The sequence below is a fragment of the Amphibalanus amphitrite genome, unplaced genomic scaffold (assembly GCF_019059575.1).
Source record: "Amphibalanus amphitrite isolate SeventyFive unplaced genomic scaffold, NRLGWU_Aamphi_draft 002104F_arrow, whole genome shotgun sequence".
In the NCBI taxonomy this organism is placed as follows: Eukaryota; Metazoa; Arthropoda; class Thecostraca; order Balanomorpha; family Balanidae; genus Amphibalanus; species Amphibalanus amphitrite.
Window position 1 is genome coordinate 26,645 of NW_024883597.1, and position 26,618 is coordinate 53,262.

At 51.0% G+C, this 26,618-nt stretch overlaps 2 protein-coding genes and 1 long non-coding RNA gene across 3 annotated transcripts; all 3 read left to right on the forward strand.

The window, feature by feature from the left end:
* The first annotated feature begins 3,491 nt into the window (after positions 1–3,491).
* LOC122376340 lies at positions 3,492–5,989 on the forward strand. The gene is made up of 3 exons (XR_006255609.1): positions 3,492–5,081; positions 5,484–5,623; positions 5,970–5,989. It is a non-coding gene; the product is annotated as an uncharacterized LOC122376340 (long non-coding RNA).
* Positions 5,990–6,188: 199 nt separating this feature from the next.
* Positions 6,189–7,846, forward strand: LOC122376335 (transcription initiation factor TFIID subunit 4-like). The gene is made up of 3 exons (XM_043356151.1): positions 6,189–6,195; positions 6,460–7,017; positions 7,444–7,846. Exons 1-3 carry the CDS (start codon positions 6,189–6,191, stop codon positions 7,608–7,610), a joined length of 732 nt encoding a protein of 243 aa, XP_043212086.1. The 3' UTR covers positions 7,611–7,846.
* Positions 7,847–9,285: 1,439 nt separating this feature from the next.
* On the forward strand, positions 9,286–26,229 carry LOC122376339 (DDB1- and CUL4-associated factor 5-like). Its single transcript, XM_043356158.1, has 13 exons — positions 9,286–9,343; positions 12,248–12,445; positions 14,335–14,518; positions 15,017–15,153; positions 17,013–17,151; positions 17,529–17,670; positions 17,963–18,092; positions 18,780–18,901; positions 23,563–23,691; positions 24,007–24,169; positions 24,449–24,499; positions 24,757–24,940; positions 25,244–26,229. The coding sequence occupies exons 2-13, from the start codon at positions 12,256–12,258 to the stop codon at positions 25,767–25,769; spliced, it is 2,097 nt and encodes a 698-aa protein (XP_043212093.1). The 5' UTR covers positions 9,286–9,343; positions 12,248–12,255; the 3' UTR covers positions 25,770–26,229.
* Positions 26,230–26,618: the final 389 nt, after the last annotated feature.

The following is a 26,618-nucleotide window of genomic DNA, read 5'->3' on the forward strand; positions in this document are numbered from 1 at the left end:
CCGACAATCGTAACATTCCTCATTTGTGTTGTGTCCCGGACATTCTTTTTTTGCGGTCGTTGAATGACAATATAATCTCTTGTACCCTCGCCGGCATAGGCGGCGGAACGGGGAGGGCACGGGGGCACCGTTCCCCTATTTAATTTTGGCCCTATGGGCGCTGCATGGAAAGCATATTGGACCAACAGTCGGCAGTGCCGTGCCCCCCCCCCCCCTTAATTGAAGATGTTCCGCCGCTACTGCCCGCCGGACCTATTTGTATTCTACGGTACACGCCGGCCGAGGGGGCGGGTACGACCCCCCCCCCCCCCCTATCGCCGTTTCGCCACTGGTGGAGCTAGCGCGTCGCGGAAAAAAGTGAGCGTGTGCGCCGTTACGAGCCGCAGAGATTAACACGCGCACTGCAGCGGGTCTGAGCCGAACACGAACTGCAGGGGGGGGGGGGGTTGAAAACAACCCCCCCTGAGATCTCGAAAACGGCGAAACGTAGCGACAAGCGGTAAACGGCGTTGGATAGGTTAAGATGAGATCGACAAGAAATACTAAGATCATTTTTGGGTCAGGTCAAAAACGAGGTCACCAGAGGTCACCGAAGACAAAATGTTACGATTTTCACAACAGGAATTTCGCGGTAGTTTTTCTTGAATAACTTGTCTTGCACACAAGACAGAGGATCGATTCGAACGCCATCGTTCTTAGCTCGTCAAGGCGCATCGAATGATATATAATATGACCTCGAAAGGTCAAGTTGAAAATTTGACCTCAGGTCAAGGTCATGACCTGACCGAAATAGGTCATGTTGCATATCATTCGATCCGCATTGACGAGAAAAACACGATAAACGTCGAACGGAGTCTCTATCTCTACTCAATCTCAAGTTATTGAAGAAAAACCGCTGGTGACCTCAGGTGACCTAAGATGACCTGGAGATCACCTTCCAAAGGTCATAAGTGATATGTTTCGGTGAAATCACCAACAGGGACCTGTAATACTATGATCCTGAGCGTATTGAAGTCATAGGATGGCATTCAGAGTAAGTTGAAATTTCTCCCATTGACTTATAATGGGCCGGTCGCAAAAATGACCTGACCTTAGGTCATCGATATAAAAATTCCGAGATATGCAAGTTGTAGCTCGTGATGACTTTACTATTTCCTGTGGGTTTCAAGATCATATCTCAACAACTGTGGGCTTGGTGGGATTGCAAACTTCGAAATTTACGTTTCGAGGTAGGGTCACTTGACCTGACCTGGTGACCTGACCATAGGTCACCTGGGGTCAAAATTTTTACTCAAGGTGTGCAAAAGTTGTGAGAACAGGTATGCAAAATTTGGCGGCGCTACGCGCCGCCGTTTTCTCGCAATTTGCGAAAAACCACAGGGGGGGGGGGTTGAAAACAACCCCCCCCCCTGCAGTGCGCGTGTTAATACCCGATTTTAAGGCCTTCTAGGTCAGGGGTCGGCATACGGCCCGCGGGCCGGATCCGGCCAGGTGGGTCAGGGTGACGGTTGGATCCGGCCCGCGACCAGCTGACGTCCGGCCCGCGGCTGGTATCAGCGACTTACATCGTGTTCCGGCCCGCGGTTCCTTCATAAATCGACTCCGATATAAAAGTGACTCAAATGTGCTTTGGCACAACAGTTCTTCCTTCGCACACTTCATGAGTTTATAAACACCATTTGCGGGTGTTTTTGTCTAATTCTACTTCTAGACAAAACTTGCAACGGTAAGATTTGGTCAGCAGCTTTTGCGCGCAGCATCAACGACTGCTGCAGCTGCGTGCACTTGGCGGCTTCACGTGATCTACTCGCTTAATCTTCCAGGCGGCGTGTGTGTGTGTGGGGGGGGGGGGGGCGGGCCGGAACACGATGTAAGTCGCTGATATGCAGCCGCGGGCCGGACGTCAGATGGTCGCGGGCCGGATCCAACACCCACCTGGCCGGATCCGGCCCGCGGGCCGTATGCCGACCCCTGACCTAGAAGGCCTTAAAATCGGGTATTAATCTCTGCGGCTCGTAACGGCGCACACGCTCGCTTTTTCCGCGACGCGCTAGCTCCACCAGTGGCGAAACGGCGATGGGGGGGGGGGGGGGGGTCGTACCCGCCCCCTCGGCCGGCGTGTACCGTAGAATACAAATAGGTCCGGCGGGCAGTAGCGGCGGAACATCTTCAATTAAGGGGGGGGGGGGGGCACGGCACTGCCGACTTTTGGTCCAATATGCTTTCCATGCAGCGCCCATAGGGCCAAAATTAAAGAGGGGAACGGTGCCCCCGTGCCCTCCCCGTTCCGCCACCTATGCCGGCGAGGGTACAAGAGATTATATTGTCATTCAATGACCGCGAAAAAAGAATGTCCGGGACACAAATGATATGGAATGTTACAATTGTCGGCTCCAAATACAATAGCTTCACCTGACTGACCTCATCTACCTGACTTCAAAAGTTTCGATCATCCATTCCATGCATCAAATTCGTCATTCACTTGACTGTCTGATATTTCTTCATGGTTTAATTGAACCACATTTGTGGACGAGTGTTTGCGGAGACGAAGATAGCGCAAAGATTTGCGGACGAAGATTTGATTGGACGAAGAAATGCGTGGACGAAAAATGCGGACGAAAATTTGCGGACGAAAATTTGCGGACGAAGATTTGCGGACGAAGATTTGCGGACGAAGATTTGCGGGGACGAAGAAATGCGGACGAAGATTTGCGTAGACGAAGAAATGCGTGGACGAAAAAATGCGGACGAAGATTTGCGGACGAAGATTTGCGGGGACGAAGATTTGCGGACGAAGATTTGCGCAGACGAAGATTTGCGTGGACGAAGAAATGCGGACGAAGATTTGCGTAGACGAAGAAATGCGTGGACGAAAAAATGCTTGACGAAGAAATGCGCCGACGAAGAAATGCGGATACGAAGAAATGCGCTACGAATTTTTGCACCTACGAAGAAATGCGAGACGAAGTAATGCGACACGAATAAATGCGCCGACGAAGATTTGCGGACGAAGAAATGCGGACGAAATATTGCGCGACGAAGAAATGCCATACGAAGATTTGTCCGGTTACGAAAAATGCTCATATGCTTACTTACTTCTGAAAAATAATTACAAGCATGAAATCTTAAAACTACAAGCAAATAATTGCACAAGTTACCTTGCTGTTCTTGCATTGTTTCAGGCGAGTCGGCCCAGCAAGTGCCGTGTTAAAGGGACTATCCCACCTTCGAAAAAATCCCGTTTAGGATTCGGAAATGTTACTTAGGGCACTGTGACGAATTCTGCAAGTTTTTACGCGTTTTCATTGTATACTTTTTGAAATATTGCGACTTTTATATTTCATCGTGACGTCATTTAGATCGGATCTGTGACGTAATGAAGGATTTACTTCATGCCAATGAAGGGGGAAATTTGGCAGCAAATATATTTGCTTTCAAATATGACGCGGCTCATACAATAACAAAAGTGTCTCTGATTGGGCATTTTGTAGTTGGTGGTATGATAGTCAATGTAAGTATGTTTGACTTCCTGCATATAAAATTCAAATACTAACATCACAATTCACATAGGAAAGGAACATATTTTCACCATAACTTTTAAAAATTTGTGTCAATTTGGAATACAATTAAAGTGAACAAGTGTGAAATTTGAATGAAAATAACCAACATTCCTGACCTAACCTTACCTAAAAAGTTTGTAATACCCTTAATACCAACCTAAAACCCCCATGCCAGATGTCTACAACATACAAACCTTTCAACCAGCCTACTACAGTACCTAACACCTCACAACCTATTCCATTCTGAACCTATTGATTGGGATTTTTGTATACTTTTATACTCATTGCATCCTAGCTTGCTATTATAGCAAACATGCAGGTATTTAAAGAAATGTTTTGTTTTTCCTTCTTAGCTGTTGAAATTTCTTGAATGCCAACACAACACAACACACCATGCGCACATGACAGAGGTCTCCGTCACTGCGGAGGGAAGATCGCAATGCTGCTTGCAGGCTGTTGACAGAAAGTGATCAGTAAGTTATGACCCTATGCATAATGCTACAATTATTTCTTTTGTATACAGGGAGTTGGTCAGAGATTGAACATGTCTCAGCATCATATATTTGAATGCTGATAATTATGTATACGAGCATTGACCAATCAATTGAAACTAGAAAAGTAGATAAGTGCTTAACAAAATGGATTGGTGAAGATTAGATTGCCTATATAAAGCATGCAATGTTGACTTCATAACATACTGCATAAAAATGTAGTCTGTTCCATATTATGTTTGCGCCTATGGTCAAAGCTGCTTCTTCAATTTGCTTCTTCGTTCAATCTAGGGATGTAGCCAAGGGAGTGGCCACGGCTGTCATGGTCTACCCCAAAGGCGAGAAATTAAATAAAATAAAATGAAGATAAATAAAAACAGCTGTACCATACCCCCAAAAATAGTGGGCCAAATCCGAGTTTTCCTTTTTGGAGGGGGTACGACACTAGGCCGCGATCTGTGGCCCCTCCCTCAGTAAAATCTTGGCTATGGCTCAATAATTTGAGTCTATGCTTTATGTCTATGACTATTCTATACAGGAGCTATGCAATCCTGTTTTCTTTCTAGGTTCATGCTGTTCTGAGGTGAAACATTTTCCTGGCATGGTGGCACTTTGTCAGTGTGGGGTGAGGTAGGCATCCACTGTGATGTGGCTGACCCTGTCGGCTCCCACTCCCCCTCTGACCCGGCCATGCGTCCCGCCAGGTTGTCGTGTTCTGCCAGCTGCTGCGCCGGCGTTGGCAGCGCACAGCCGCTACCAGCTGACACGCCGACCGGTGCGCGGCGCGCGTGCGCCGGGCGCCGACGGCCGTCGTCTGGCAGCAACAGCGCTGCCAGTGACTCGCGCTGCTGCTGCAGAAACTGGACAAGGATCGTAGAATCCTGGCGTGTTTTTGTAACGTCCAATAGAGTGATTTAGACGCAGCGTGTAGAAAGGACTCGTTTATTGACGTGTGACTTTCTGACAGCTCAGTCACCTGTTGACGGCGGCGCACAGCGTCACCTACCCGCCCTACAGCCGGCCCAGCAGGGTGAGAAGTGAGTACCAATACCCGCCCTGCAGCCGGCCCCAGCAGGGTGAGTAGTGTGTACTGAGTAGCGCTCAGAGTTAGCTTGAAGTTGTTTAACATGATGCACTGTTCTTCATGAGTCGTCCCCATCGCTGCTTGTGACTTGCAAGTTCCTTCTTTTTCGGCAGTGCGTCCCAATTATATCAGCGATTTTCACCTCTGAGAAGTGTAGTTGCCGTACTAGTGAAAAAGCGTATATCTTTGAAATAAACATTCCGTTTCATCTGCCCACTATCACTAACGCCCCTCTGCCCTCTCCTGCAGCGGACGGGGAGACCCACCTGACCGCTCCTTCCCCCTGTTTTGCTGCAGGCGGGGAGGCCCGCTCTGACCTTCTCCTCTACCCTCTGCCCTCTCCCGCAGCGGACGGAGAGGCCCGCCCGGGCCCAGTGCCGCACGGAGAGGCGGCGGCGCTGGAGGCCAACACCCCGGCTCGCGGCCTGTAGCTGACGGTGCTGGAGCCGCGAGTCACCGTGGTGGCTGGCCATGGAGACTTGGAAAAGGTGGGTCTCCGCGCAGCGGAGGAAGGGGCGGCGGCTGACAGTGGTGGCCGCCAACGGGGAGCTGGGCGGCGTGGGTCCGTGCATAGCGGGGATGTTCGAAAAGGCAGCATCAGCTGCATTGTTTGAAGAGCTGCTGCAGTTAGGCGTTGAGATATGATCGCAGACTTGCAAGGAGATGGGCTCCTGAGATGCGTGCTTTTTTGCTCCGATGATCCGGCTGATCGCTGTTGATCTATGAGGTCGCATCACCCGCGCGCGGTCACCAGGCCGGGGAGGTATATACGTCTACAGCAGCTGTGTTATTTGTCTGTCCCGGTTGTATCACCCAGTCTTCCCCCGTCCCCAGGCCGGTGAGGTGCGTCTCCCAGCATTGCTGGTGTATTGTTTATCTGTCCCGGTTCCCCCGTCCTCAGGCCGGTGAGGTGCGTCTCCAGCTGCGCTGTCAGACGATCCAGTGGAACGAGCAGCAGCCCATGTACCCGTCCCGGCTGTGCCGGTGTGTCTCCCAGCTTGAGCGGCGCCGGCCGACCGCTGCGCTGCTCTACAACTGCCACGTCCACACACGATGCACGGTCAGTCATTATACCGAGTAATGCTAATTATAACCGCGGGTGTTTTGTTAGAATGGCCCTGAGAGTGTGCCGTTGTTGTGTGATTATTGTTGAGTGCGTTTTCTAGTTGTGAAGTACACTGTGGTAGGCTCGACATAACTACTCATTAGAAGTGGCGGGAACACTGCTCCAATGCCCTATTGTCGATTGGAAATGAATAACTACGGCCGCGGCTCCTGACTGTATCCCTTTTCCCCGTGCGCCCTACAGGTGACGGCTGACCAGGCGGTGCTGGTCTCGGCCGCGACCGCTCTGGCTGTCCCTGGCCACTCAGCTGGCCAGCAGCTGAGTGGCCCGGCGCCGCCGCCACTGCCCCAGCCGCCGCCGCCGCCGCCGCCGCCGCCGCCAGCGGAGGACCGGGCGGCGGCGTCCTACCTGCAGTGTCACCCAACACCCCCGCTGCGGCGGCCGTCTCCCCCACTCCGCCGGCGCCGCCCGCCGCTCCGACTTTGGCCTGGCTGCCGGCCCTGGAGCGTCTGGAGGTGTGCCTTCAGATCAGCGCGGTCACCGTCACCGTTCCGGCCGGTCCAGAGAGCGGCGGCGGGGCGGCCGGGGACGCGGAGCGGACGGCGGACCCGCTCCCCGCCGCGGCCGGCCACCACCCGGCGCCGGTACCGGGCCGGGTCCGCAGCAGTAGCGACTCGGGCCACCGGTACTGCCTGCACGGACAGCTGGTCTCTGTGCTGCCGTCAGTCCGACTGGACAGCGCTGCGCTCAAATCGGCCGCCCTGCCGACAGTGCCGGAGGTGCCCGTCCGACTCACCAGATCTTCAGCGGCCGCAGGTCAGTCGCGGCCGCCGCACGGCCAGCTCATACCGGCCGCTGAGGAGGGCTTTTCCATAAAACTCTCAGTGCTAGTGATTTTGGCATTGGCATGGGGGCGGGTATTAGTACTCACTACTCACCCTGCTGGGGCCGGCTGAAGGGCGGGTAGGTCACGCTGTGCGCCGCCGTCAACAGGTGACTGAGCCGGTGTACCGATCCAGGACCTCAATTATGATTTTAAGTAAAACGGGATGTAGGGATGAAGTCAGCTTGTGCTCAAGACTGACGTCATGAAAATCGACACGTGAATATAGCGGGCATGTTTGCTCCCTGCCCTGCTGCCGTGCGGGCGTTCGAATCTCTCCCAGTTTGTCGGCCCGTGTGTCTGTCTATCTCGTCCCCCGCGTGTCTCTCCGCCGGGTGACGCCGCTCTGTCTGTTCCAGCCGGCTCCCAGCTGCGCTTGCCGAGCCAGACGCAGCAGGTGATGTCGCCGTCGGTCCTGGTGCGCGACTGTGCGCCCATCCCGCGCCCAACGCCTCCCCCCCCCCCCCCCACAACGCGCGCTGTAGCGCCTGCCGAGCGCCGGCTGCTGCCGGGCCCGCCGTCGTAGTTTTATGGCCTTGCGCCGTCACTCGCCAGCTGGTGGTGGCGACCCGTGATCGCTCGCGTACGTTCGCCGGCGCGCCCATTGCAGAGAAGGGGTTCGCGCATGCCCATTGTAGAGGGGCGCGCCCCTTGCGGAGGCGGTACGCGCTACGCTGTAGACACTACTGCTTGTACCTGGTTGGGTAGCTCCTTTGCACATTGTTTGTTCATGGATGTAAATACAAGTTACATGACTGATGAGTGTAATGCTTACATTTTTGAACTAAGAAATGCCACAGGGCAGGTTACCTCGGTGAGTTTCTGATATCAACATACTGAACATAAGAGCAGAATAATTATCCATTGAGCGTTAAGGATTTTAGTCACCGAATTCACCTGTCAGTAATTGCATATGGTGGCACCATGAGCATGAGTACCTTGCCTTGTCCGATCCTTTTCACAACTAGCAAGTAGAATCTGGGAAAAGGCAGGGAACTTACAAAGCATGTGCATATGTAGATAACTGATGATTGTCTCTGTTCAAGCACGATCTGAGTCTGCAGCCTGTTCTGTTCCACATGAGTTACCGGGACAGCATCACACATGAATTTCTGCATGCTTTAAACAGAAATGCCTTAATTTCCTTAAAATATATTCATTTTTCACACAAAGACAACAAAAATGTACATGTAGGTGGGTGCTGTGGCAAGAAATTACATACAAATGTATTTTGCCATGTAGGTACCCTTCTTTTACAGCACAAGCATCAATCATAATTAAGAGCACCAAGACGTTCTTTGCGACTTGCGAGCCCAGCCGTGTCAGACCAGCTGATGCAGGGGCTCTGTCACAGGGGGCACAAGGCCCAGTGGTTATGTCACAGCACAATGTTGTATAACCTGCTATTCAAGAACACTTAAATCTTGATCTTGAAAAACCTGTAGCTCTCTTTTGTCGCCTCACTTTTCGCACTCTTGACAAATCAGTCGGATCAAGACTGAAACTTGAAGAGGATAAGCTCTTTTGTGGGATGTACTTGCAGTTTCAATTCAATGACATAAATTATTCGAAATAACCATTGAAATTGTACTGTACCATGACGAATCTACCATTGAAAGAAAATTGTATCATATTCTTGACCCTGCTATAAAAACTGAAACAAGCTCCAATTGCATATGATAAATTTGGCGATGTTTATAAATCTTGCTGCCTTAGACAAGCAAATCTTCAACTTGTTTCCATTTCCGGAAATGGAAACAAATTGAAAAAATAAAACAAACGGTAAATTTATCCAAACCCAAGTCCAAACCCAATTATTATCGCAGAGGCCGCCGCTGGGTGCCGCCGGGGCGCCGAGTCAGCCAACGCCAGCTTATTCGTAAATCAAGTGATACTCTACTCGAATGCGTAAGAGGCGTTCAAAGGGCAAATGACGTCATCAGAATGCCGTTAATGGTTAAGAGATTGGGCCTTGTACAAGGCCCATTTTCAAATGAAGGGAACGAATTTCTTCAACACCACGAGGCCGCGGGGGTTGCAACCTAGATAGATAGTGGTTTCTGAACCTCGCCGAAAACTTGGCTATCTCAACTCAAACCTAATGTAAAGGTGGGATAGTCCCTTTAATGTGATGGGCTCAAACATTACACCCAAGGCCATATATAGGAGGTAGCGACACTGAGCAGTGAGCAGTTTGTTTACAGCTAGTTTTGAATTTTGATCCCGATGACACAAATGTGTCGTCACAGGCAGGCATCGGTAGGATTGTGATTGCAGGATTGCAAATCCTGATTGCATTCCTTTTTGGTGGATTGCACCTGGATTTGAAATCCATTCCAAAAAACAGGATTTGATTGCGGATTGGATTGCATCATGCTTCCAATTTTTGCAATCCAATCCGTTTGTGTTTGGTTAGTGCTTTGAAATGGTTTGTTGCGATTGAAAATTATGAGATCGGCTTCATAGGCTTAATGTACTTTGCTATCAAGGGCTTTACATTGAAACATGAAATAATCAAAATAATATACGCTGATGAACTACATAGGAAGGGCAAAATTACGTATTTGAGGGCGAGTTTTAAAAATATAAAACACTGGTTGGGTAGAGGTTTAAATGTGGGGGTGTTTGAGGCAAAAAATATTTCCCATAAAATACCTGTGCCTTAGATAGGAATTACTCGCAAGACTAGGTACTAGAAATGGGTGATTTGGGGATGGAGGCACCGCGGCCCTATGCCCCCCTCCCTCCCCCAGATCCACTAGTGCACATAATAATACAACAGGATTGCAAAAAAGGATTGCGGATTTGATCACAATCCAAGTGAAAAAAGGGGATTGCGGGTAGGAATGCAATCCACTTCGGCACTAGGAATGTGGATTGGGAATGCAATCCTTTCAAAAAGGATTTTACTGATGCCTGGTCACAGGACAAAGCAATATGGCCACCTCTAATGAGAAACAAATGCAGGAAGTTCCCAGATGTACACAGCACTGATGTCACCAGGATCGAAACCAATGACATCAGTACTGGACCTATGGTGAAACAAAGTAGTGACACCCCCTGATTACACCTTTATTTTGCAAATGCATAGTTATGATCACCCCATATGATAAGCGTAGTCTGATGCTCAATAAAAGCAATGAGGCTATCCCACAAAAAATTACTAGTTACTCGGTAATTGGTGTAGACTAGCACCTGCCAAGGTATAAGCCTCTTTAAAACTTTTGAAAAGGGAACAACTTTTCAAAGGGCGACTCAAGAGCTCTAGCTCCCCAGGGCCAGACAGAATCCACCCTAGGGTCTTGATCGAGGTGGCTGCTCAGCTGGCGGTCCCACTTTCCATCATCTACAACAAGTCCATTCAGTCTGGCTGTCTTCCAGACGACTGGAAGCTTGGCACCGCAGTACCTATTCTGAAGAAGGGGGACAGGCTGGACCCAGGCAATTATCGCCCAGTGAGCTTGACTGCAATTCCTTGCAAGGTAGGTACTTGAATCCCTGATCCGAGATCATCTCATGACTCACCTGGAAGAAGCCAACCTCCTATCGAACCACCAGCACGGCTTCAGACCACAGCGATCCTGCATGACCCAGCTTCTTGAAGTCCTGGATGAGTGGACCAAGTGCATAGAAAATGGCGAACCAGTTGATGCGGTGTATCTCGACTTCAGAAAGGCTTTTGACTCTGTGCCACACCTGAGACTCCTGAATAAACTCGAGGGATACGGTATCACAGGAAGGTTAAAGGGCTGGATTGCCTCCTTCCTATCGGACCGGCGTCAACAGGTGGTGATCAGAGGACACTGCTCGCCTTGGGTGCCTGTGACCAGTGGGGTTCCTCAAGGGTCAGTCCTCGGGCCAATGCTGTTCATCATATTTATCAATGACTTACCCGAATCCGTGCAGAGCTCCATCAAGGTCTTTGCAGATGATACCAAAATCTTCGGAACACCATCGTCCACTGGAACAAGCTCAATCCAGCGAGACATTGAAGAAGTGGCCAAGTGGTCGGAGAAGTGGCAACTGCCGTTTAATGAATCAAAGTGCAAGGTCCTTCATCTCGGCCCTAGGAATCCTGGGCACTCATACACCATGAATGGTCTCCAGCTGAATACGGTTGAAGTAGAGAAGGACCTGGGGGTTCAGCTGGATTCTGACCTGAAGTTTCGTAAGCAGGCCGCGTCTGCAGCTGCAAAGGGCAACCAAATGCTCGCACTGATAAAAAGATTGTTCATTTGCATTGATGCGACTACCCTGCCGATTCTCTTCGAAACGCTGGTGCGACCCCATCTAGAATATGGGAACCTCATCTGGGGGCCCTTCAACCGAGCTGATCAGAGGCTGATTGAACGAGTGCAGCGGAGAGCAACCAAACTGGTCCGTGAGCTAAGACACTTGCCCTAGCAGGAACGCCTCCGGCGACTCAAGCTCCCATCACTGTATCACCGAAGACGGAGAGGAGACGTAATCGCCATCTTCCAGATTTTGACAGGTGGAGTCAACATTCGGCCGGACCAGTTTTTCGAGCAGGCAGTCTCATCTGTCACCAGAGGACATGCTCTGAAGCTGCTGAAGCCTCAAGCTGCTTCAAGACCCAGGAGACACACTCTATCGGTCCGCGCCATCAACGACTGGAATGCGCTTCCTGCCTCTGTGGTCCTCTCTACGTCTGTCAATATCTTCAAAGCCCGTCTCGACTCTCACTGGGGGGATGCATCCTTTGACATCCCAGTCCAAGATTCATGACTGTCTCTAGTAAGGAACTCGATGAGATCAGATCCCTACAGGCCTTATAGGCCTCAAAATTCTGTATTGGTAAGGTAAGGTAAGGTAAGGTAACTTTGTAACAGTGGGAAACAATGAAATGACTCCACTTATTTGAAGTGTGGCTGTACCACACTGATCATTAATATTCATTCAAAGTTGGCAAGCAGTCAAGCAGTTGCCAAGCCAAGATATTAAGTTGTCAAATATGTCACGGGCTTGGGCTGGGCCACTCATACGAGTACAGACTACAGAGTTTTTACCATTGAACCACAGATAAACAGAAAATCGCTGGCTTGTTAATCACAGGTACTGTTGCTCATAGGTGGTAAATAGTTATTTCTGACTCTGCTTCGAGGGTATATTTTGTCGTCTGACAGCTCTCCTTTTCCCCTGCAGCGTCCACCATGCAGGTGGCCGGTAATCCAGTGGCAATGCTGGAGCGTCGTGCTCTCGGCCTGGGCGGGAGTCACCTGACAGGGCTGATGGACCAGCGTCTGGAGTCGGCCTCCTACCTGTATAACCGTGACCTGCGCGGACACTTCGGCTGCATCAATGCCATCGAGTTCTCTGGATCGGGGTCACTGCTGGTGTCCGGTGAGTGGTGAAAAGCTGCTGATGGTGCGCGGATTGTGCTGAGAGAAAACAAACTTGATGTCAATAGTTGTTTGTTATCGCGGTTCGGGTATGCTGGGAAATATAGCTTATAAGTGATGATATAGAATCGGTGTAACGATCAATTCGTGACCTTTCCGATGTATTGCATATCATCTGAACATCAATGCCGATTACTTTCTCTTCTACCGAGAAATTCCAGTGCCACCGACGCCAACTGGGCTGGTCGATGCCGTCGTGCATAACGCCGCGCGTTATTAGATCTGAGTTTGTTGTTTCTCTCTGCATTGTCCGGCAGAATATCTCGTAGCATATTTGTTCGCAAATTTGCAGAGTTTGACGAATTATAGTTAGCGGAATGTTATTCTGGGCCTGCGGTTATCGAGCCCAAACTTATATTAGGTACTGCGCCGTCGGCATAGCTATATTGTCTGCTTGAATTCTCTTCTGGTGTTCTGTTATCCGTATTTTCATAACCCGCGAGTTGCTGGGGGGGGGGGGGGCGTTAAACGCCCCCACTTTTTTCGCCGGGCCATAGTATAAAAACGGCGCGCCGCAGGCGCGCCAAATTTTGGGTACCTGTAGGGAATTGATTGACGTTTATTGTGACAAAGTTTCAAAAAATCGGTCGGAAAATTTTTGAGATATCGAGGTTTTAGTGACGTCATGATTTCTGAGTTTTCGGCCAAAAACAGCATATGTTCAAAAATCATATAAAATCACAGAATAGACATACAGACATGCCGTAAACGCTATTAGACTGCCAATACCATGATCAATCAAATGGCTATCTTCGATTATTGATTATCGTTCCGCATTTTCCATAATCTTGAACTGAATCTTGGCAATTTTTCGTGACTTCTCCACGACCATAATACATGCATTTCTTAAATTGAACTTTTTGAGCCAAACACGTACACATATGATAAAATGAATGTCACCATCGTGTTCTACGCCCCAAATTACCTATAAAACATGTGTCACAGGCTGCGAATATCAGTTTTTATTTTCGGGTATATGTGCCTGCCCGGTTGACCTGACCTTGACCCTGACCTATGCTTGACTGACCCCTACATGGAGCTGACACTCTTGTAGGCCTTATATGATGGATTGTGCACCGTTTTGACAGAGTTTATGACGAGAGGTGCCCATTGGGAAGTCCTGAAGTCCATGCTACTGAAAGCCCGATTTCAGGTGTTTGGCCTGACCTTGACCCGACCTGTGACCTCAAAATTCAACTTTTAAGTACTCATCTGAAGCGTCTCGTCGCGCTCTTTCGTTTGCCGCCTCGTGCGTTTCGCTGCGCCTATTGGTTCTCGAGTTATGGGCTGGGGGCGTTTAACGCCCCCCCCCCAGCAAACGGTGGGTGGCGAAATACCCCAGCAACTGCCGGGATAATGGTAGCCTTTTAGTGTTGGAACCTTACCTGTTCATCCTGAGACTTGAACTTTTTATTTCGACGCGTCATATAATGCCGACTGCTGGTGCTGCGGTGCTGACTGCCGAGCACCGATTTCTGTCGGCTGATTTCTGGCCCTGATCCCATGAGATTTCCGACCCTCTGTGCCGTTCGCTAACGCTGACCAAATCCTCACGCCATCTGTTCTCTGAGCCTCAGTCTCCGCTCCTTGACCTCAGAACTTGACATCAACTTCTGACTTCCGCTCTTTCACTGCCAGACTTCTCGCTAACTTCTAGCCTCTGCCTCGACCCCGATCTCGATCACTGGCTGAACACCTCTTCCCCGCCGTGTTTCCTGGCTGACCATTGTGCTACCCGCAGCTGACCCATTCCCCCACCCTCCCTACCCGCTCCCACCGCCCGCTGTCCGCCGACCCCTCTGACCTCCGCCCTGTCACCGTGCCGGCCAGGCGGTGACGACCGCCGGGTGCTGGTCTGGGACGTATCCCGCACCGTGTCCGGCGGACCGCTGGCCTGCGTGCCGCTCGTCTCACAGCACCTCTCCAATATATTCTGCCTGGCGTTTGACGGCTCTGAGAGGCGCGTCTTCTCAGCTGGGAACGATAAACAGATCATCGTGCACGACCTAACGACGTGAGTCGGATGCCAGCCTGACTAGCGGCCAGCAGTGGCCTAGAGTCACCGGGCTGTGTGTGTGTGTGTGGGGGGGGGGGGGGACACGCTGTTTTGGTTTAGTGGTGACTTGCGAATCCTACTACGGTTTTTGGTCGATATTTTTCAATGATCGCCAAAGAAAGTGGCCAGGTTTAATGTGACCGTTTTTCACAAAATGCTTGTGGCTGTTGTATTGTATGCCGTTGTCTTTATGTTTCGTTTTCTGATTAAAGAATCGTGTGATACATCCCCAGTCGCGGGTGTCCGATTTCCTTCTTAGGATATGCTCCCAGTCCCATGGTATTAGCTCTTGATGTTCTGTGTTCGTCCTGGCTCTTTATTGTTTGTGGCTGATAGAGCCGACTCAGGTGACAGGAAGGGAATGCCTTGGATGGCCAGAAATGTCACAGATGACTGACAGAGGACAGGTTTGGTGACGTGGTCCGTGCTCACCCGCTGTTCTCTATCCACGGACAGGGGCGCCGCAGTGGATGTGTTCACCGAACAGCAGGCCGTCTACGGTCTGCACGTGAACCCCTCGCAGGAACAGGTGTTCGTCGCGTCCTGTGAGAACGGCCGCGTCTTGCTGTTCGACCTCAGGATGAGTCTCGCAGGTAATGGAATGATGTGGGGGGGGGGGGGGGGCTGAGGGGCCGGGTAGTGCTATGGGGTCTGTGATCCCGCTGATTATAATCAGAACACTTGCTGGAAATTAAGGAATGCTGTTCTGTAATGTACAGGGTGTCCCATAAGTTCGTTCTCACCTAAATTTTACGTTTTTAGGCTCTATTGCTTAAAGGCACGCTGAAATTGGTTCGTTACTGAGCTTACGTGGTTGCCATGGCTGGTAGAAATATGCTCCACAGTAACTAATTTCTGTAGACAAAGTAGTTTTTGCTAGAGAGCCCGTTTCCTACACAGACGGCTAACGCCGCAACATAGAGGTCTCCAATACCGGTACGTCTCGGTATTTAGTCAGCACGTGACCATTCGCGACAATTGAGGGTGATTGAGGCCTACCAATCTGTAGACAATGTCCATCGCTAACTGGACGCACAGTCAGCAAGTGACACCGATGATTTGTCGGGAGTCAATCATTGTAAGTTTATCCTCTTTTTTTGTCAGCTCTCAGGAGTGAGCCATGTGGCCAAAACTGTGTGGCGCCAAAGTGGCCATCAAAAAGGTCAAAGGGTTAGAAAGTTGGTAAGCAGACTTTTCAGGATGGATTACCAGCTGTCTAAGAGTGTTCTTTCGGGGTACATAACTCAAGGTGACTTAAGCTTTGCTTACCGGAGGGCTCAAAACAGTCAAAAACGTCTTAAAATGGCCAAACATGAGTTTCGTTACGCCTGAGGCTAAAAAACCAAAGGGCTGAGGACATCAACCAGGTCATCTGGACTAACTAGTCCACGTTCGAAATGAAACACCCGTCCAAACCCGAAAACAACCCCATAAGGGCGAAGGAGGAGGCCTCCGTTTCGTCCCGTTATGTTCCTATGCGAAAGGCCAAGGTCACGGTATTGTGGGGTTATAGGCGTCCAGACGCTGACCAGACCAGGTTGCGATTGGTGTCCCAGAAACAGCTTTGTGAAGCATAATGCTTTTCCAAGAACATCTAGGAGGAGTTTCAACCCTCAAGCTGAACTCGAAGGCATCCGAGAGGTTGTAGGCCCATCTTCAGGCAAGACAGTGCATTAGTGCACAGGCCAAGCAAAGCTTAAAAGCGGTGCAAGGAGACTGTGACAGGCGTTTGTGGCAAGACCACATGCCAGGCACCTCATTGGATCAAAATTTTATAAAAATTTGTTGGTTATGTAGAATATTAGGTTCGTCGAAGCGTAGCGCTGTTCCAGCTTCGAGGAGCTCACGGCGCATGTCAAGTCAGCCTGGGTTAACTTTAAGCCTGCTATGCAGCCAAACATGCCGGTTGGCATGCCGTAGCATGTGTTCATGTGTTTGCGTATTAAATGGGGAGCACATTGAGGGGTCACAAATATATCAAAACGCAATGTGCTCTGTTTCACATGCAAATATAATGTGAGAACGAACTTATGGGACACCCTGTACTTGTGCATGGGTGTTCTTAAGGAAAACTTGGGCTATTGTAGAAATGAGCATATTGTGCTTAGAATACCATTATCAGTGGCATTTCCCATTGCTGGGAAACAGTGGATGGTCGTTAACTGCCGTGAGTGAAGCGACCCTGGCTCAGCCGACGCTAGCAAGTCACAGGGGAAATTGGAACGCCACATGGTAAATGCGGGAGGTAGTGATACAGCTTGCAGCTGTGATGGGACACACTAGGGTTTTAACTCTCATATGATAACGATCCTATCTATAAATGCTATCGCCTATATGTAAGATACAAAAAATTGCAATACAGAAATTCGCCGTAGTAATTTTACGTCAGTATTGTAAAGATTCCGCACCCGGTCACCGCACTGACGCCTCTGGTCCTCCTCTGTGCCCCCAGACCCTCTCTCACTAGTGGAGGAGGGTCAGTCTCTGGCGGCCTACTACTCCGCCATGTTCAGTCCCATGGAACCCAGACTGGTGGCCACCGCCAACTCCAAGAGCGGAGCAGCCGTATATGATGTGGCCATGCCCGGAAAGTAAGTGAATTTCGATACTCTTTTTCTGTAACATTGTCGGAAGAAATTAATTGTTTTTCGAAAACAAAGGTCTTTGGGAGCTACTTAGTTCCCCTGCGTTTTTATAATCATAACGTAATCTTCTAGTGTCGTGACATGGGCGCCGATGACCACTGTAGTCCGGGCGCCCAAAACCCCCAATTCATCATCATCATCGAAAACAAAGGTCGAGTAATTCATCTGAGTAGAAAAGTCAGCATCGGACTCGATTGCAGCACTATGCATGCTGTACTGTAATAAAAATTGCAATGTGTACCCAGGGTACTGCAGCGGTACGGCGGCCCGCAGTACTCTCTGTATCTGTGTGTGACGCTGTGTACCTGTGTGCGCACCTACAGAGTACTGCAGCGGTACGGCGGCTCGCGGTACGGCGCCATGTCGGCGCGGTACAGCTCGGACGGACGCCGCCTGTTCGTTCTCCGTCGCAGGCTGCCGCCCGTGCTGTACGACCTCAGGACGTCCTCGGCTCCGCTCTGCCAGGTTAGTGGTACGCCCCAGACAGGTACACTTCTTGTGATCTGCGATATTTTGTTCTACAGCTGCGGGTGAACTAGCCGAGTGATTAATTATTTTAGGTACTTTGAGATGGTATCAGCCTATTTATGTATGATTCTCTATAACTTGTATTGCGCATATCGTCTTCTTTTCCCGCTCCAACGACTGTCACCGATAGATAAATTGGCCGGTTCCAGTAACCACAACATGAAGCACCCACTGTTGCCCGCCGCAGCCCGCTGTCCAGCCGTATGACCGGTTCCGTGTGTCGTTACAGTTCGACAACCCGCTCTACTACAACTCGTGCACAATGAAGAGCTGCTGTTTCGCCGGCTCCCGTGACCAGTACGTGCTCTCTGGCAGTGATGACTTCAGCCTCTACATGTGGAAGGTCCCAGACGATCCAGGTAACTAACGAGCGCGAAGTCATGAGAAAACAGTGAGCAGTCATTCGTGCTGGACTGCCTGAATATGTTGTTAGATATCAGCGTACATTTTGTCTTTTTGGGTATCAGATGCTGCGAGTGACCTTGGGGGACAAGCTGTCGTGAATAATGTACTTTTTCATTGGGATCACCGCATGTATTTATCTACAGTCACTTTTTTACGCATTTACCCTGTGAAATCAGGAACAATCCTCTGCTGCCAATCTGGACTTCCTCGGAAAAAGCTGCTTGTCTGTGCACGTAACCCATGCTGCATTTCACGGTTACCCCCTACCACGGTCTCCCCGGCCCTTCACCAGCCCCTTCCGTGCTTACGCTGAACGTAACAGCCGTTCATCGTCCGTTCCATGTTCCAGAGGTACGGCCCTCCAGCAAAAGAGTGGTTGGTTAGCCTATGTGCTTTTGGTGTAATAACTTTCAATGGCAGAGACACTCCTGTAAAATGACTCAATAGAAATGAGAAGAGGGTCCGTGCAAACATTTCGGCAGTGGTTTTCAACAGCCATTAGACGTATTCATCAATGCGGATCGATTATTGTGATGTTGGCAACCAACCACTTCATACCTGGAGGGCCGTACGACACATGAGTCGGGCGCTGTATGTAAGTACTGTAACACCTGCCCTTTACCGTGTGTTCCGTGTTCTAGAGGTACGACACGTGAGTCGGGCACACTCGGTGCTGCGCGGCCACCGGTCCATCGTGAACCAGGTCCGCTACTGTCCCCACAACGGCCTGCTCGCCTCCTCCGGCGTCGAAAAGGTCATCAAGGTCAGTGGTAGGGACGGGCAGAACGGACCGGCCATATGCCAGTGAATTCATAGTGAACGTCACGTTCTACGGTGTGTATTAAAAAGAGACTACTACTAGAGATAACCGTAGTTTTATATCTGGAGGTTCTTTGCGATGCATTGTACCAATACACTTGATATTCATCATTAGCTACCTACAACGTCTTTTCCGAATCTGGTGCTCGTTTTCGCATCTCCTACGTCCCTGACAACTGTCTTTTAAAGGAAACTAGAGGTACAGGTTTGCGCGATAACTGTATGTTTTGATTAATTATATGTGACGGATGCATTAGTTTGGGTGAGTAGCTTGTATTTTAGCTGTATCATTTGGGTAGATTTGGGTAGCTGTTTTTAATATAATAGCGATAGTTGCGGAGTGTCCAAGTCTTTTGTATGTTAGGCCCTTTTTTAACTCAACCCTACCCCTACCCTACCCTACCCCTACCCCTACCCCTACCCCTACCCCTACCCCTACCCTACTCCTACACTACACTACACTACACTACACTACACTACCCTACCCTACCCTACCCTACCCTACCCTACCCTACCCTACCCTACACTACACTTCCACCGACAGTCCAAGTTTCAGCTAAATCGGCCCAGAAACGGCTGAGATATTGCAAAAACAAATTAATGTATTTACTGGCGAATCCCCTTGGCGAGCGGTGCCTTGTGTCGGCCTTCGTTGGCTCTGATGCTTTTCACTCAGTTTTCTAAGCGAACAACTGAGCCTAAAGCACGTGCCCTCTGCTCGGCGCCGGTCGCGGCCCCACCACGTGCACACCGCTGAACCCACCCTCTCGAAAATTTAATACGTCAAATGAGTGCACGCGTCCGACTTGCAGCGAAAATTTCACCCCCGTAGCCCTTACCGTTCCCGAGCAATAGCGTGTTTTTGCCGATTCTAATGTTAACCCTATGGGCACGCGAGCACGCGCCAAGGTCGCACCCCCGGCCGCATCATGCCCAAAATTTAATACGACCTACGTGTAAAGGTGGCCCACATTGCTGTAAAATTTCACGGCCGTAGGTCAACGGACGCCGCCGCAATAAGCGCTACAAAGTGACTACGTCGCACACGGCGGCGGGGTACTTTTTAGGATTTATAATATAGACTAGAGGTACAGCTTTACGCGATAACTGTATGTTTTGATTTATGTTATGTTACGGGTGCATTAGTTTGGGTGATTGACTTGTATTTTTAGCTGTATTATTTGGGTAGATTTGGGTAGCTGTTTTTAATTAAACTGTAAGGCGGGCCCGGGCAGCGCTTGTCGAACAGCACTGCGGATCCGAAGGTTGGGACTTGAATTGTGAAAAACCGCCCGCCCGCCGCAAAACGCAAACACCGCAAAACGCGCAAAACGCCAACGCAAACTTCGCAAAAAAAGAAACAATCGCCCGCCCGTCGAAAACCGCAGAAAAAAACGCAAAAAAGCCGCAAAAAACGCCCGTCCGCCGCAAAACGCAAACACCGCAAAAAACGCAAACACCGCCGCCGCAAAAAGAGCCCGCATCGCCCGCCGCCAACCGCGAAACGCCGCAAAAAACGGCCGCCCGCCGCAAACCGCAACACCGCAAATAACGGCCGGCCGCCGGCAGCCGCAAAACGCCGCAAAAAAAACGGCCGCCCGCCGCAAACCGCCGCAAAAAAACGGCCGTCCGCCGCCAAACGCAGACACCGCAAAAACATCCGCAACGCCCGCCCGCCCGCCGCCAAACAAACACCGCAAAAAAAACGCAAATACCGCCGCAAAAAAACGCCCGCAACGCACGCCCGCCCGCCTACCCTACTCTACCCTACTCCTACTCTACCCTACTCCTACTCTTCCCTACCCCTACTCTACCCTACTCCTACTCTACCCTACTCCTACACTACCCCTACTCCTACACTACCCCTACCCCTACCCCTACCCCTACCCCTACCCCTACCCCTACCCTACCCTACCCTACCCTACCCTACCCTGCCCTACCCTACCCTACACTACACCACCACCGATAGTCCAAGTTTCAGCTAAATCGGCCGAGAAACGGCTTAGATATTGCAAAAACAAATTAATTGTATTTACTGCTGAATCCCCTTGGAGAGCGGTGCCTTGCGCCGGTATTCATTGCCAAAGGTCAATAATCTGCCGGCTCTGATTATTTTCACTCAGTTTTGCAAGCGAACAACTGAGCCTAAAGCACGTGCCCTCTGCTCGGCGCCGGTCGCGGCCCCACCACGTGCACACCGCTGAACGCACCCGCTCGAAAAGTTGACACGACAAATGGGTGCACGCATCCGACTTACAGCGAAAATTTCAGCCCCGTAGTCCTCACCGTTCCCGAGCAATAACGTGTTTTTCCCAATTCTAATGTTAACCCTATGGGCACGCGAGCACGCGCCAAGGGCGCACCCCCGGCCGCACCATGTCCAAAATTTAATACAACCTACGTGTAAAGGTGGCCCACATCGCTGTAAAATTTCACGGCCGTAGGTCAACAGACGCCGCCGCAATAAGCGCTACAAAGTGACTACGTCGCACACGGCGTGGGCGGCGGCGGGGTACTTTTTAGGATTTATAATATAGACTAGAGGTACAGATTTACGCGATAACTGTATGTTTTGATTTATGTTATGTTACGGGTGCATTAGTTTGGGTGATTGACTTGTATTTTTAGCTGTATTATTTGGGTAGATTTGGGTAGCTGTTTTTAATTCAACTGGGCGGGCCCGGGCAGCGCTTGTCGAACAGCACTGCGGATCCGAAGGTTGGGACTTAAATTGTGAAAAACCGCCCGCCCGCCGCAAAACGCAAACACCGCAAAACGCGCAAAACGCCAACGCAAACTTCGCAAAAAAGAAACAATCGCCCGCCCGTCGAAAACCGCAGAAAAAAACGCAAAAAAGCCGTAAAAAACGCCCGTCCGCCGCAAAACGCAAACACCGCAAAAAACGCAAACACCGCCGCCGCAAAAAAAGCCCGCATCGCCCGCCGCCAACCGCGAAACGCCGCAAAAAACGGCCGCCCGCCGCAAACCGCAGCACCGCAAATAACGGCCGGCCGCCGGCAACCGCAAAACGCCGCAAAAAAAAAACGGCCGCCCGCGGCAAACCGCAAAAAACGGCCGCCCGCCGCAAACCGCCGCAAAAAAACGGCCGTCCGCCGCCAAACGCAGACACCGCAAAAACACCCGCAACGCCCGCCCGCCCGCCGCCAAACAAACACCGCAAAAAAAACGCAAATACCGCCGCAAAAAAAAACGCCCGCAACGCACGCACGCCCGCCTACCCTACTCTACCCTACTCCTACTCTACCCTACTCCTACTCTTCCCTACCCCTACTCTACCCTACTCCTACTCTACCCTACTCCTACACTACCCCTACTCCTACCCTACCCCTACCCCTACCCCTACCCCTACCCCTACCCCTACCCCTACCCTACCCTACCCTACCCTGCCCTACCCTACACTACACCACCACCGATAGTCCAAGTTTCAGCTAAATCGGCCCAGAAACGGCTGAGATATTGCAAAAACAAATTAATTGTATTCACTGGCGAATCCTCTTGGCGAGCGGTGCCTTGTGTCGGCCTTCGTTGTCAAAGGTCAATGACCTGCCGGCCCACTCAGTTTTTTAAGCGAACAACTGAGCCTAAAGCACGTGCCCTCTGCTCGGCGCCGGTCGCGGCCCCACCTCGTGCACACCGCTGAACCCACCCCCTCGAAAATTTAATACGACAAATGAGTGCACGCGTCCGACTTGCAGTGAAAATTTCACCCCCGTAGCTCTTACCGTTCCCGAGCAATAGCCTGTTTCTGCCGTTTTTAATGTTAACCCTATGGGCGCGCGAGCACGCGCCGCGGGCGCACCCCCGGCCGCATCATGTCCAAAAGTTAATACGACCTACGTGTAAAGGTGGCCCACATCGCTGTAAAATTTCACGGCCGTAGGTCAACAGACGCCGCCGCAATAAGCGCTACAAAGTGACTACGTCGCACACGGCGGATTATTTAGGATTTATAATAGGTAATATAGATAGTTCACATTTTAACATGGGTTTTTAACTGGAATAGCAGTTCCGTAGCTTGGGCTGAGACGAGCATAAATCAGGAGCTTTTACAGCCCAACGATCACCCTAGGCAAAGATATTCTATTTCTCGTCCCGAAAAAGGTGCCTTGCGTTGAGGTTGTGTGCCTTGCATATATTTGCATCCAGTATGAAACGAGCATGGGTCCCGAAAATTCTTCAGAAACGCTCCAGTAACAAAAGAAAATTATTCAGAAAATTCTTCAGAGGCGCTCCAGTAACAAAAGCATGAGCAGATCGCCCAAATGCCGGTGGCCGCGATAATTTCTCTAGCTTCTGAAGAATTTTCGGGACCCATGCTCTTTTCATACTGGATCGCGTGTGCCTTACAGAAACTGAAAAGTTCTTCCTATATCAAAAATATAGAAAATAATATTTTGTTATAAAAAGGTTTTATTTTCTTTGCTGATCATTTTGAACATAAAAAATCATAAATCCATTGCAAAAAATATAATTTCGTGAAAGTGAACTATTTCCTTTAATGTTCTGTCCTAACGGTCACTGACGGATCTCCTTATGTATTGTTTCATCCCCTGTCACTGGCACTATGCTCCCGCCTCCCGTCAGCTCTGGAGCCCGCTGCGCCTGCCGGACAGCCAGGGCGGCCTGTCGTTCGACTCCGAGCGTGACGGCCGCCAGCGACGCACCCCGCGCCAGGGCGAGTACATCGACCTGGTGCTCAGCGCTGCAGAGGATGTGAGTTACGGCATCGTCAGCGTCCTGCCACCGGGGTGTGGGAGAGTCTCGCGATCATTCGCCAGACAGTTGTGACAACTGGGAGCTCTATGCACCACGATTGGGTTCCTTGGACTGCTTGGATATGATCCCAATGGCGGGTAGTTGGTCCATTGATGTTTGATTTACTGTATGTCGATTATTTTTCTCTCGTGCTGTTGATCTAAAACATGTGTGACATGTGTCCAAGCAGCATCCACCTGCCCTCGCCACAGCTGTGTTTGGCCTTCTGTTTTCCCATTAGGTGTGTTTGACCTTCCGCCCACCCCCCACCAGGCGTTGGGGCCGGACATGCACGCGCAGACATCGGAGGAGGACCCGCGCATGCTGGCCTTTTTCGACTCGCTGGTACAGCGCGACATTGAGGCTCAGACCACGGAGACGAGCACGAGCAGTGAGGAGGACGGCGTGGGCCGCGGCGGCCGCCAGCCCAGCTCCGGTCAGTATGGGCTCGGGGCAGTAGGGAAGGAGTGCCACATGTGCTGGTGGTCTTTAGCTAGTCGTCAATACCGTGTCCCGTCTGGCGGCTGACTTGTGATAATGTGCACAGGGCGCTGCAGCTGTGGACGTGTTATAGTTTCATCCTAGTGGCTTGGCGTTTGTAAGCATGCGTACTGGTTTGCGGTTGCGATCAAGATACATATTCTATGACTGTGAATAATTGTGGGTATTGGCTAGGCTATGAAAGTCACCGTTTTACTGAGACGTTTCTTTTCAGACGAGGCCACTCATGAGCACCATAGCTATTTCGCTGCTACTTCTGACTCGGGTAAGTATGATAGGCACATTTGAATATCATCGACGGATTATCTACCTAACTAAAGCATAGTGTCGCTTTATTTTCAGCAAATGTGCAGTGTCCTTGTAACACTGATGTTTACTGAACGGCTAAGTGCAATGCGTATTAATTTTTATCACAGACTAGACAATTACTTTGTGTGTTGTGCAATGGAAGTTACCTATTGTCTCTGCCAGCTTGAAGTGAATGTAGAGCCGTTTTAACATTCCTCTTTCCTCATACCACAGAGGCCAGCCGGGGCTGTGACAACATCCTCTCCCGGATGATCGAGCTGAAGCGCGCTCAGTTGATGCGCGCCGCGCGGCTGCGCCGCAGACGGGCGCAGGGCGGCGCGGGAGACAGCTCCGGCTCCGACGGCGACCCGTCACCGCAGCCCGAGGAGCGCCGCCGCCGCGTGCTGCATAAGGCCAGGTGAGCGACGGTGGCAGGGACAGGGTGCGGTGGAAAGTTGTGAATCACTATATACGCTGGAGTTTGTGCTTCAAATCATTAGACCGTTAACTTGTTTTCAGCCATAGTGTTGTTTGTCGTGGTACCCGATTATTGGCACTGTGAACTGCAGCTGCTGTTCCGTATCGTAGCTCTGACACAACTTACAGACAGGGGTCACTTTGTCAGAGCTCTGGGTAACCCTTCTTGACGCGTCCGGTCCCACGTATCTTGTCACCCTTCGTTATCTGTATGAGTATTTAATGTCTGTGTGTTTGCGCGCAGGTACGTGTGGCTGCCGATGGGCGGTCGCCAGGTCACCACCCGGTACACAGCTCGCGCGCCGCCGCTCGCAGTGCTCGACTCCGAGCCCTCGGAGCCCTCGGAGCCGTCAGAGCCGGGCTCGGAGGGTCCGCCGGCGGAGGCCGAGCCCGCGCCGCTCCGCCGGCCGCCGCGACTGGCCGCCGCCGCCGCTGCTGACGGCCAGCCGTCCGGCTCGGGTCTGCAGAGCTCGGCGTCGTCCTCTGGCGGTCCGCGGCGGCCCAGCCGGCCCCTGTCCTCCGCCTCGTCCGAGAGCTCGTCCGAGTCGAGCGACGAGCGTCCGCCGCACCACCGCCGGCTCGGGAAGCTGCTCAGCGCGCTGGGCGGCGGCGACTCGGAGGGCGAGGAGTCACCGGTCCGCTCGCCGCCGTCCCCGCAGTCACCGGCCGGCCGCAGGGAGGCGCCGCTCACCAACGGCAACACCAAGGACAACTTCAGCAGGCTAAAGCGGAGCGACTTCAGGAGACGTAACTATCGCAGGCACCACTGAGATCGCCGCCCAGTGAGGTCGTGGACGTGTTTGGTGCCATGTTTATTCCTGATGTGTTCGTCAGTGATAGAATATTTACCAGCCGTGGAGGCGATAGACTGTCCCGATCGACCAGTCTTGGCAGTCAGCTAGCGCGAAAGCGTCCCGAGCTTTCAATCCAGGCCCGTTCGCGTGGGTGGTACATTATTGACCCTCCCTTCCTTGTGTCAGTGGTCGTGTCAGGGTAGCCGGCAACCGCCGTGCAGTGGGGAGAGATGACGTCACTGCTAATGTCCGAATGACGTCACTGGACGTGGCGTCATACTGACGGGTGACGCTAGGCTGTGCTTTGTGACATTATTTTTGTGAATATGCTTCAATATATTTTGTAGATGTGGATTTCAGTGTAGCCGCTGTTCATGAAGGTGCGTGTTGAATCGTGTGTCATCGCCCAATCGGAAAATACATCGATCCCAACGTCTATCGTCACCAAATTCATGTGCTGGCAGTCCATGTCCAAAGGCAAAACGATTGCGCACTCAAGGTACACGTGTGAAAGCTTATCGTGAATAACATTTGTGAGGAAGTATTGGCGGAACCATAGAATGATAGAAATAAAGGGCGGAACAAAGTCTACACTGATCCATGATGTTTTCTAGTGTAAAAAAAAAACATGTCAAAAGTGAACTGTTTCCTTAAGAACCAAGCATGAGGCACACTGGCGCCACTCTCTTGAAAGCATTTCTGGTCAGAAGAAAAGCGCTGAGAGCATTATTACTTAGGTACTTTATCTGTAATATGAGGTACATTTGATCTCTTTAGTTGCAATCGTCTTTTATGTCCTTGGTACTCTAATGTTTATGGGTAAAC